The 12081-nt window shown below is 43.7% G+C and overlaps 1 protein-coding gene across 1 annotated transcript in view; it reads left to right on the top strand.

Moving 5' to 3' along the window:
• The window catches only part of malrd1 (MAM and LDL receptor class A domain containing 1), a 40248-nt gene that overhangs the window by 10853 nt on the left and 17314 nt on the right, over positions 1-12081 (top strand). The window contains exons 11-20 of the mRNA XM_047337908.1: positions 367-454; positions 551-730; positions 819-975; positions 1982-2138; positions 2236-2346; positions 3300-3513; positions 3614-3858; positions 4703-4991; positions 8744-8989; positions 9971-10128. Coding sequence (XP_047193864.1) covers positions 367-454; positions 551-730; positions 819-975; positions 1982-2138; positions 2236-2346; positions 3300-3513; positions 3614-3858; positions 4703-4991; positions 8744-8989; positions 9971-10128 — 1845 coding nt within the window. The remainder of the gene's footprint in view (positions 1-366; positions 455-550; positions 731-818; positions 976-1981; positions 2139-2235; positions 2347-3299; positions 3514-3613; positions 3859-4702; positions 4992-8743; positions 8990-9970; positions 10129-12081) is intronic.

The following is a 12081-nucleotide window of genomic DNA, read 5'->3' as shown; positions in this document are numbered from 1 at the left end:
GAAAATCCATTCAGACACCCAGGGGACTTTGTGAGGAGGATATAATCGTGTATTGTGGCATTTGAGAAACCTTAATATCAAACTTAATGATGTTATAAAAAAAAAAAAAGATTAAATTGTCAGTTGGCTTAATATTTTATCCCGGAATCCAAATACAAGATCACAATGTATTCTAGTGAAATGACAGAGGTTCTATAGATGTTTAGAGACCAATCAGTTTGAAGAAATGAAGCTTGCCCCCGTACACATTGGAGATTATTGTAATTATGTGAAATCGAATTTAAAACAACAAATAATCGGTGGACTTTAATCTTGCTCAGTCTAAATTTACGTCACCGTGTTCCTTTTCACTTTCCTTGTCGTCAGATTTTGATTGAAGGTACAGTTGGGGATGATTTCACTGGAGACATTGCTATCGATGACCTTTCCTTCCTGGACTGTGACGTGTATGAAGGTAAACGGGAGAAGAAAAATGGACAAGATTAGGACTTTAGGACAATTTTCACACCACTGTTTGTGTTTCCACCTCCACTGTTGATTTGTGTTTTAGGGGAGCTCCCCATGCAGAATACCACAACCCCCGCAGTGACCACTCCGGCCCCCACAGTCCGGCCCCACAGCTGCCCCGATGGAGAGTTTGTGTGCGGGGCTGATGGGGAGTGTGTTCCCCAGAGCAAAGAGTGCGACTTCAGGCCCGACTGCTCCGACAGCTCCGATGAATTAAACTGCGGTAAAATGCCTTTTTCTGTACTTTTTCAAACCATAATAATTCAGTGGGTTTTGGTCGTATCTACTGATTTATCTCTATCTTACTCCAGTGAAGGAACTGTGCGATTTTGAAGGAGGTGACACGTGTGGTTGGACGATTGTCGACCCCCCCCTGGTCCCAGTCCATGCATTTCGCTGGTCACCTGATCAAGGGGAGAGCATTCATGACGGAGAGCAGTACGATCGTCCCATCATTGATCACACCCTGTGAGCACCAACAAAACTGATGATGGTGATATGGAGCTGAATCAAAGGGTCAATTAATCAAGTGGCTGATTGAGAAAAAACTAAATTGCACTTACTTTCACTTTTCACACAAGAATGCCAAATATTTGCAGGTTCCAGCTTCTCAGAAAATGTTAAATTGATGCAAGTAAACTGAATGTCTTAGGGTTTGACTCTAAAATACAATGTTAGTGTTCCAGATATCGTAAAGGCAAAGTGATTCATGTGATGTGTAGGAAGTAAGAAAGAAAGAAAGAAAGAAAGAAAGAAAGAAAGAGAGAAAGAAAGAAGTGTCCACAGTCTAGACGATTGGGTCGTTCATAAATTCAAATTGGATAATCTTAAAACATAGCACGTATTCCTCTTTCCCTAAATTGATCACAAATAAAGAAGCTAAATAACAGCTAAGGAGAAAGAGTAGAAAGTAGAAAAATGTGCATTATCTCTTTTTCATTTCACTAAAAGCAAAGACATTTTCAAAAACTTGAACTGTGAGGCTAAAAGAGAGTAAGGCCCATTTATATAGACGGACAGTGATCTGATTGTCCTTATCTATGTTTTATTGACTGGACAGTGAGAGCAGAAGACGGCGGTGAACTTTGACCACTGCGTTTCACTCATCCCCCCCCCCCAGCATGAATTGCAGACGCTATCTTCTTTCATAACCTGGCTGCAACTCCTCCTTCCTCAATCCTTCCGCCCACCCTTGATTGGCTCGCAATCGATAAGCCCATGGGTGAAAAGGCAGGGGGGGGGGCTGTGTCTTATTTAACCCAAGCAGCGCTAGACCTGTGAATTTAATAAAGTGACCTAAAAAAGGGGTTGAGGCAGACATACTATATACATTTAAAAAAAAAACAATCAACCTGACCTGTTTTGACAAAGCTGTACAACACACTACAATCTAAATCTAAAATCCCCTGCCGCACTCACAGTTTGAGGACATAATCAAGATATGGTCCTTTATTTCCTGTCGTTCCTGTGATAGAGGCACCCCTGATGGTTGGTATATGTATGCAGACAGTTCAAACGGCTGCTATGGCCAAACCACTGACCTTCTGACCCCCGTCATCTCCTCCACCGGGCCTTACTGCACCCTCGTCTTCTGGTACCACATGAGCGGATTCACTGTGGGGTCACTGCAGGTGAGCAGGGCACTCGTTTCAGGTGTCGAGCATCGGGGTCAGAATTGAATTGCAGACATGTACATATTCATTTCTATTGTTCTCACAATATCTGCAGGTGCTGCTGAAATACAAAAACGTCAGTCATGAGGTCTGGTCTCAGACAGGTAACCAAAGCAACAGATGGAAACGAGGAGAAGTGTTTTTGGGCTTATCTAACAACTTTCAGGTCTGTAAATCCTTTGTGTTGCTTCGAATTAATCACAGGAGGTTTAATGATCTTGTTCACACTATGATTTCCTCAATCAGTGATATTGTATAAAATATCTTTATCTTGGTTGTTCAGTATGAGTTCATTAGAGGACATAAGGTGTCACCGTTAATAACTCCAGAAAAGATTGACCACCATTTACACAAAAGAATATTTTGTAAAATATAATTTCTATTGTCTAAAATCTCAAAAATTGTGATAATGAAATTACTCAGGATGTTCAAGTCAAGAAGAAAAATGTAAAAGAATGATGATGGTGGGTCATGGAAACCAAATTCATGCTTTTTCTGGCAGAAGACTCACTCAGAAATATATGAGTGTTAAATTAAAAAAGGAAGGGGCAGCTTGATTAACATCAAATACTCATTATGGAGGCTGGGAAATAATATCTATCCATCGGACAGTAGCAGACTTTGATTAGACCCTCTTTACCTCATGAACGGCCTCATTACTCATCTGTTGGACCTTTTTCAGCGTATTTATTTCATCCCAACATACAGAGATTAACACATTATAGGGCCGGACTTTATATATAATGTGAAAAGCGTCTTTGTCACACTACGTATTCCAAGGGCAGTTTCTTAGACGACTGTGTACATCAGTGTAATTGGCTTAATTTCAATCACGCCAGGCTAAATTGGACAGGCAGACTTGATGATCAATGATGAATTGATTGAGTCTAATTCAGTCTAATGAGTCTTAACTTGTGTGTGACAGTAATCAGATTTGCGATCCCCTCACGGTGTCGGTCTGCCGAGGTTACTCCAGGTCGCTGTGACCACACACACTCAGAGGCTCTTGTTTCAGTGTCGTGTCTGATCGCATTAATCCTCGACTCTGGAGTCAAAAAAAATGTGATTATGCTCACGTGACTGACAGGAGTTGAACTTGGGTTTGTTGTCCTTTGCCAGGTGGTGTTCAGGGCCCAGCGAGGGATCAGCTACATGGGCGATGTGGTGATAGACGATGTCGGCTTCCTGAACTGCTCCCCTCCGCTTCCTCCAAATCAACCGTGTGCACCCGAGCAGTTCGCCTGTGCCAACGGCTTCTGCATCCCTCAGGACAACCTGTGTGACTTCATCAACCACTGCGGAGACAGCTCTGACGAGAACCCCTACATCTGCAGTGAGGCCTCCTCTAATGGCCGACTGACGATACAGCAGAAAGATTAAATTCCAGATAACTAGACTGAATTGATTGTTTTTTTCATCGCTGTCTTTTTTAGAGGTCTTCAGTGGACGCTGCAGTTTTGAGTTTGACCTCTGCTCCTGGCGCCGGTGCCGACAGGGTGACTTTGATTGGCTCATCAAAGCGGGCAGACGTCCGACGATTGGCACCGGGCCGTCCAGCGACCACACCATGAGGGACCCCTCGGGACACTACCTCTACCTCGAGAGCTCCTTCCTCTCAGTTGGAGATGTCGCTGTTATATCAGGACCTCTGCTCAGCCGCAGGAGCTCAGAGTGCAAGGTGAGATCAAGGTCAAAGGGCAGAAGGCAGGGGTAGATATGAATTAGAGATTGGGAAGTGAAAGGATTCGATCAGTGCATCGAGATTCAGTGTTCAAACACTATTTGACTTCTGAGCAAGGTTGTAAATCATCAGCAAATGTTCACAGGGGTGTGTTCAACACAGGCAGTAAATTATACCTACTAGAAGTCAAGTAGGTCTTTGAAAAGACAAATTTATGTTGGAATATTTATCCATACACGTATTTCAATGGTTTGAACCTGTGTGTTGTACTAGAAGGTATTTTCAAATTTCACTTATGGCCAATTTAGTGTGTGTGTGTGTGTGTGTGTGTGTGTGTGTGTGTGTGTGTGTGTGTGTGTGTGTGTGTGTGTGTGTGTGTGTGTGTGTGCGCGCGCCCGTGTGTGTCCTCCATGCCTGTCAGCCTGATGCTCCACTGGGAAAGATCTCTTGATTGACTGCCCGCTTTGCTCTGCGCCTCATATCTGTCTAATCCCACTCCCGACCTGTCAATCATTCATGCAGTCGGCAAAAGGCTCCAATTAAAGTGGAGGAAGATCTGAGGGGTGGGGGTGGGGGAGGGGGAAGGACTGGCTGTCTCCACGCTGAGATGAAGGGGGTCGTCGGGCTGTTGTAGCTCATGAACACGCTTCTATTTGAAGAGGAAACCTACAAGAGATAACGCTGCCAGACCAAAAACATTTCTCAAAGTCAGGGGCAGAGGGGAAAAGTGCATCAATCAAGTCACACGATTAACACTGAGTCGATGAATCTCGGTATTCTTCATTACAGCAGAGGTAAAAAAGGGGTATTTTTTTCAGGTACTTCTCATTTTGTGTCCCAGATGCGTTTCTACGTCCACATGTCGGGGGACGGCATCGGGACCCTCAGCCTGTTCAGGAAAAGCGAAGGAAAGCTTCATCCTCTGCTCAACCTGACGGGAGACCAGGGCAACTACTGGCAGATGAGGGAGATCCTGCTGAACCACACCAAAGACTTCCAGGTCGTGTTCGAGGGGAAAGTGGGCCGGAGCTGGAAGGGCGACATCTGCCTGGATGACATCACTTTCTCTCCGGGGTGTCTGCTCACCTCCTCAGATCGATTAGAGGACAACCCTCCTGCGCCTCCTGCAGGTATAAACTCAACTGCTGTATTTAATTCAAGCTGAGCCCATGAAGGTGTTTTTGTGTTTTTTGTTTACTCTGCTTCATTTGTGCTCCTCTAACTATCCACACATTACCCAAAATGGATTTGCTTTAATCTTAGTGTCATCAGGTCAAAATGTTAATTTGTCCACTTTGTGATACGTCCCCATTCATCCAAGTAGGAGAGCAAACTTTTCTTTCTTTTTGCCTCTCCCAATTTTTACTTGATTTCTTTTCACAGCAGTTTCTCCTTGTTTTCTCAGGGAGCTTTGACGGGGTCAGAAACCATTTGTACAAGATCATCGGCCTGTGAAGCCCGACGAGACGCTGAAGTACGTGTGCGCTGCTGCTGAGTAACAGCAGTGACCTTTAACGGCTCCAGTGCAAACTTTCACAGCGGCAGTTCAGTGACACAAAGACTTTAGGGCACTTTGCCTTTGCCAAACAAGAACTATGGTAAACTGGCCTGGCTGGTTTGCACAGGAGTGATAATGACAAGTCAGTACATTTCTGCTAAAGACTTCAGTGAAGACCAGAGCGTCGCTGGATCAGATTAGCTTGCCAGGAAATAACGGCTTTTTAATTCTATTGTGACAAGGAGGGTGCCTGGGCTGCAGTCTTCCTCTTACCTTTATTTAATAACCATCTCTTTTCCTTTAGAACCAATTTCACACAAAGCTTTGAATTGTTGAGTGTGTTAAATAAACATAACTTTAGAGCCCAAAGTGCCAAATCTATGAATTTATAAAAGCTATTAAGTTACTTGGTCGTAGTTGATAAATACAGTTTGGATGACTTTCACTGAAACAATATACTCATATTGGCAATTAGAGGATTATTTACTGCTCCTCTTAATTTGAAATATGGCCATTTCATTACATTTTTATGATGCAAATGAAAAAGAAATCTCAACAAGTGTAATCACAAAGGACATTTGTCAGATTGTCTAGAAATTGGGAACATCTCACAACTTTAAACTTGAAAACAGTCTTGAATGATTGACTCTGAAAAACCTCTGAAGGATTTGTGTTTGTAAAAGGTGAAAATATATTTTAAAAAAAAGATATTTGGTAACATACTCACTTCTGACCAGCATCCAGTTTCAACCAGGATTATGCTGCCATAAGAAAGAAAGGTGCTTTGAAAAATCATTGCCACATCATTGTCTGCATCTCAGACTATTCAACGATTACACATTTCTCTGCACCACTCACATTCTTTTACGAGGTGAATTAAAACAACGTCGTCTGATTTATTATCATTGTCATTGCAGATATTACTGCCCTATTAAAAGCATTGACTTTCTCTCGTATTGGATGCTGGAGAGAACACGGAGTTCCCTGAGCTGAAAGGGACGAGAAGCTGTGTGTCTCCTTCAAGAGTCTCCCTGTCGTTTAGAGCCGGACGAGCTGATCTTAAACAGCAGTGTGATGTGTTTTAATTTTCCTCACAGCCGTCTCTTCCCCTCAACTTGGTTCACTGACTCACTGTCTCCCTGCATTTGTCTGTATTCGTGCTTTCTGTGGAGAGCTTCCCTCCTGGAGAGCCGGAGTATTAATGGGTCTCCAGAGAGCGTTGCAGTTGGGCGGTCTTGCTGAGATCTAAAGGCAGGTCTGCATGTTAATGATGCCGCCATGTAAGCGCTGTAAATTAGGTTTACAGTTTATCATCGTACCCTCCTGCTCATCGGTTGCCTGGTGGCCACTGAAGTTCAAGTTGATGTTAAAGTTGAATGTGAATATGAAAATCTCCCACACGGGTGGAGTTTATTTCACCCCCCGGTTTTGGGGGTAATGCTCATGTTCAGCCAGTAGCGGATCTCTTCAGGTCCTAGTGCTGTTCTGCTTTTCCTGCCTGAGACTCGTTGTTGGATGTCTGCCTTTGTGATGTCGGCTGTTTCTTGCTCTGTAGTCTGTGTAGTCCACCAATCCCGTGTCAGTGTTGCTGTGTGATGCCTCTTCCTCCCATGTATCTGAATGGGTCCGTAGAGAACAGGGCTTCTCTAGTATATATTTTCAGCGTAAAGGCCGGATGAAGAGTCATGGATGACGTGGAAACCTGCTTTCATTGATTTCGTTTTAGCAGCAGAACGTGTACAGTACAGTACAGTACAGTACAGTACAGTACAGTGCACTACAATACAGTACAGTGCAGTACAGTGCAGTACAGTGCAGTAATACTAATCAGACCAAAGACAGCAGGAACTGTAATTATACACTGAAGCTCCACTGGGGCATCTCCCTCCACTGCTCCTCCACTTTGCATTATAGTGTGTGGGCGGTGAGCCCCAGTTCACACTTAATGATTTCGCAAGCTCAGCATGTATAAATGTGTTGTGGTATATGCAGATTCCTCTATGCATGTAGACTAACTCCACGGGCAAATAAAAGAATATGGAGGCTTTACATTCAGCATGCATGGCAAGAAATGAATGAAGATACAGTTTAATTTATGAGTCGATAAAAGAAAATGAGTGTAAGCCAGATAAAATATGTACTCAGGGTTTAAGATTACATTTCAGATACCATAGGGAAAAAGAGAGCTCTACTTTGTTTTGCATCTTTCAATGTAAAAGTTGGATGACTTAGTTTCGTAGTTTAATGTGAGTCGATCACCAGAGGGCAGTGTGACACTCTGGGTGACTGACCGACATACTGTATATCATTAGGGGGGAGGTGAGAAGGTCACACTGCTCACTGGAATATAAGCCATTCATTTATCCATATAATAAGATATACACTTCAAACAAGTCTTAGTTCACATAGTCACAGGTGAAGAACTGCATACGTAATGAGACCTGTTCTGAGAGAGGTGAAATAGTATCATCTTCAAACGTTCACTTCCGTTCTTCTTGAATCCACCTGCAGCTTCAGCCGGGCTCCTCAGTCGGCGGTGAGGCGCCTTGGCTTCGCGGTCGGGAGCTGTGGCTTCCTGGCTTTTCTCTGTGCCTTTGTTGGGGCACATTGCTTCTGGTCCTGTGCATCTGAAGAGGAACAAAGGATTAGAAGGGACTTATAGCCCTTTCTCTGCTTTAATTACAGGGACCACCCCTCTTCATCACGCCTCATGTACCTCTCTAACGCTTCTCAAAGCCGGGCACTGGCCCTGCTGGAATGCTTGGCACCAACATAAGCAGATTCCATCCCCTTCCAGCACCACTACCCGATGATACACTGATTTGGGCTCAGAGCCCAATGCTCTTTTGTCCTCTTAAGCCTCTTAAAGAGACCCTGATGCTACATGGAGATGGACTATGCCCACTCCTGAGTTTACTTCTGTTGCTCTGAAGTTCATACAGAGCTCTAGTGTTCCCCTGTTTAATCTGGAGCACACAGGAGTTGTTTTACGGGAAGAAAAATAGTGTTAACAAAATGTTTTATGAGAAAAGTTTGACAGTATGGGATGTAGGCTTGTGCGCTTTCATCAGATCAATGCCACTCTCATGTCTTTTATGTGAATATGACGCTGCAACTGGTGTGGTTAGCTGACACGTGTACATAAAACAAAAGTGTAAATCGACAGGAAGTTTCTTGTTGTAAGACTTTGGTTATGGTGCAAATTAAACAACTTGTTCATTTGTGAGCTTTAGAAGTGAGCGGCTAGCAAAAGTTCCATATTTAACAGATATGATTTGCCTTTCTGTTCAATAAAATGTTGTCAAAATGTGTCCGCAACATCAATCGACCATGTCCATAACAGGTGGTCTAAAAGATATTCCATGCGTGTGTCTTATTTTCCAGGCTCCTGTCCCTCTGGCTTCTTGCTGTGCGACAACGGCCGCTGTTTTCCATCGGGGCAGAGCTGTGACTTCATAGACGACTGTGGTGACGGCACAGATGAGAAGGATTGTGGGACTTCCTGCTCCTTCGAGAATGGCCGCTGTGGATGGAAGAGCTCCCTGGCCGATAATTTTGATTGGACGCTCGGCAAGGGGTCGGTCCAGGGCATACGGCCCCCGTACGACCACACGCAGATGGATGAAAAAGGTATGTGTTCGCGATTGTCCCTTAAACCATCAAGTAATTAAACATAATCAATTTAAAAAATAAGCTGCTTACTGACTCAGTGTCCATTACTGAATCCCCATTATATTACTGAAGAAGTGCACTTTCCCTTTTGGGTGGTTTTGTGTAATCAGAATAAATGAAACTGAGCTGACTTTAAAAATCCCACGTGCTAAAGCCAAACTGCTGTGGTAGATCTCCACCATGTTTAATTCATGCACTGTTTCAGCCACTTCAGGGACAAAATCAATGAGCTACTTCCCAGCATGTGAGTGTGCAGCAGGTGAGCCTTCTAGTGATTGATGCACGGTAGTTAGGGCAGTAACTGTTTTCCAATGTGCATGCTAAAAAGCACATACACACACACACACACATGGAAACAGCTGCTATGGAGGTGCTTCCTCTAAATGTCTTGAAATTATCATTCTACGGTTACCATAGTAACATTAAGAATTATTTAATGCTTCGGCAAACACACTTTGAGAGCTACTTTGTCAAAATTACAACAGAAGATCAACTAGTTTGTCTGTTTTGAGTGCAGCCAAACAACTACATAAATACTAAACCTGTGTGGAGATTGCATGTTCTCCCTGTGTCTGTGGGTTTTTCTCCAGCCACTCCCACTTCCTCCCACAGTCCAACGACATGTAGATTGGTGTTAGGTGGATTTGAGACTCTGGGGTTTGTATTCAGCCTTCGTCCTGACCCTTCTCCTCCCTTTACGAGCTTGTCTGGACCGAAAAACCCTGCACACTGGTTCCTGTGTCAAACGGCAGCGGACATTAGGAGACGAGTCAGAGATTACTCTGTGACCCCTGACCCTCACCCCCCCACCACACTGCTCTTGACCTTGCTATAATTTGTCGCTTGCTGCAAGAGCTGCCCACATAGAGGAACATACCAATCCCTCTCTCCCCCGCTGTTGCTATTCTCATCCATCACTTCTTGTCTGTCTCTCTCCAGGTTATTTTGTCTATCTGGAAGCTACACCGATGGGACTGAAAGGTGATAAAGCTCATATCAGAAGTTGTGTTTGGAAAGAGTCAAGTGCCAATTGTAAGCTCTCCTTCTGGTACTACATTTCCCACAAGGCCTTGGGAACCATCCGGGTGCTGATCAAGGTAAACAGTCTGCAGGAGTGTGTTTAAATTCAGATATGCGTTGTCCCTGTTTGCACAGGGTCATGATGAAGAGTGATGAATCCCACTGACGCCACTATACTTTATGAAAAGAGCTTCGCGGACCTGCAGCCATCCATCTACCATGGTTACCATGGTTACACTCAGTCAGAAATATCTATTAGATTGACTGATAATGATAAATCATTCTAACGTCGACAGTAATCGCTTCATAATCGCTGTGCTGTCTACAAGATTTAGTAATCTGGTTAAAAAAAAAAGAGTGGAGTGGCTGTCGATCTTTCTGCCACAGTTTGATCTACAAGGCATCTGTTAGGGATGAAGTGATGAGAGGTGAGTGACGGGGACCATGGTTACCCCTCCGCCCAGAGCAGCCCCACCCCACCATCTGGGAATACAGCGATCAGCCACAACAGAGAACTGGGTTTGATGCCGTGGCCGAGCGGTGTACACTGGTGTCAGTCCTGCTTGTCAGCTGGCTTCTTGCTTGTTAGCCGTTCTGCCTCTATCTATTTAATACACAGCCGACTTTCAGGGATTACGATTTCTGCATGAAGCTTTCTACCATTGACATCCTGCTGGGATTGACTGCACCTCCTGCCTGTGGTCTGTGTGCTCTCAAAATCATTTAGCTTTATGAGTACACCTCAAAGTGCAGGAGAGCTGTGCACGAGCAGATTCGTTCGGTGGTGTGAGCGTGTCGTAAAAAATGTGCGCGTCCCATTCTCACGTATGCGCAGCACGTGCAAGACCGCTAGTGTGTCCTTGTGTGTTTGGTTCAGTTTGCAAAACAGATCAGCAAGTTATGTAAATGTTATGCCCCCGTCGAGCAAGAATCTGCATGTTGTTACACTGAAGCTGTGTCGTGCTGCAGGCAACCGACTCCATGTTGTTACAGCTTCAGGAGAGAACGTCCAACATGGATTAAAGGTCCGATAGAGCCTCAAAGCAAAATGCATTGTTCTCCAAATACTTAAGTGAACCACAGCATTGTACTTTGTAGTACACATCTACATTTACTGTGTATCTTTATTACATATTATATTTATGGGTGCGCTATGGTTGTAAATACTTGCCAACTTTAAAGCTGAAAATAGTCTTGTTTGACTAAAGCCTACAATGTGCATGGTTTTATTTTATCCTAAACTACAAAGACTATTTATTCTTTATTATGTATTATTCATCTCGGCCTATGAGGTTATGTTGTCATTACCGTCTGTCAGCAGTATTATTAAAAAATGACTTGCCCTTGATTTTTTCTCACTTTCTTTGAGTTTGTGTTATCTAGTTGCAACTTTAATGAATTAATATCTTAAATCACAACCTATGGGCTTCACTGATAAATGCACTATGCTGTTAGTTTTATTCTCCTTTTGCAATCGTGACGAAGACAGAAATATAGAGCATTGCCAGCTCTGTGTTTTCAAGGTTCTGTCTTTGCAGAAACTCAGACGTAGCTCATATACTTACTTACCTGTGCATGAGGATTATGTATTTATTGATGTTGTTTTGAAGTTAATTATTGTACAAATACTCAAATACTATTATAATGATTGCACATCACAGCCTTGTGCAGACTGAATAACAATTTGCACCACATTCGAGCCCGGCTGCTTGATTGATTATGTGACTGTCTGCGAGGGAGGAGATGATGAATGCCCGTGGACCATTTTACGTGTTCACACATGAGTGGAAAATGGAAAATGTGGCCTTTTGAAGAAGGTCAGCTCTTCACATGAAAATGAGGCAATGGAATCAGTTACACAGACGGCGGGTGGTGAGTGGAGAGGGCGTCCTGTTAGATTTTTAGACATTGACTGAAGAGTGCCTGAGACAGAAAGACACAGAAAACCAATATCGTGTTCCACCATCATGTCCCTATACAGTCTCACATGACACATAGGTGATGTTAAGTGCACGTTTGACCTAGAAGGT

This window comes from Hippoglossus stenolepis, chromosome 19 (genome assembly GCF_022539355.2).
Source record: "Hippoglossus stenolepis isolate QCI-W04-F060 chromosome 19, HSTE1.2, whole genome shotgun sequence".
Lineage (NCBI taxonomy): Eukaryota > Metazoa > Chordata > Actinopteri > Pleuronectiformes > Pleuronectidae > Hippoglossus > Hippoglossus stenolepis.
Note: the sequence above shows the minus strand (reverse complement) of the source record. Positions and strands in the feature narration are given on the sequence as shown.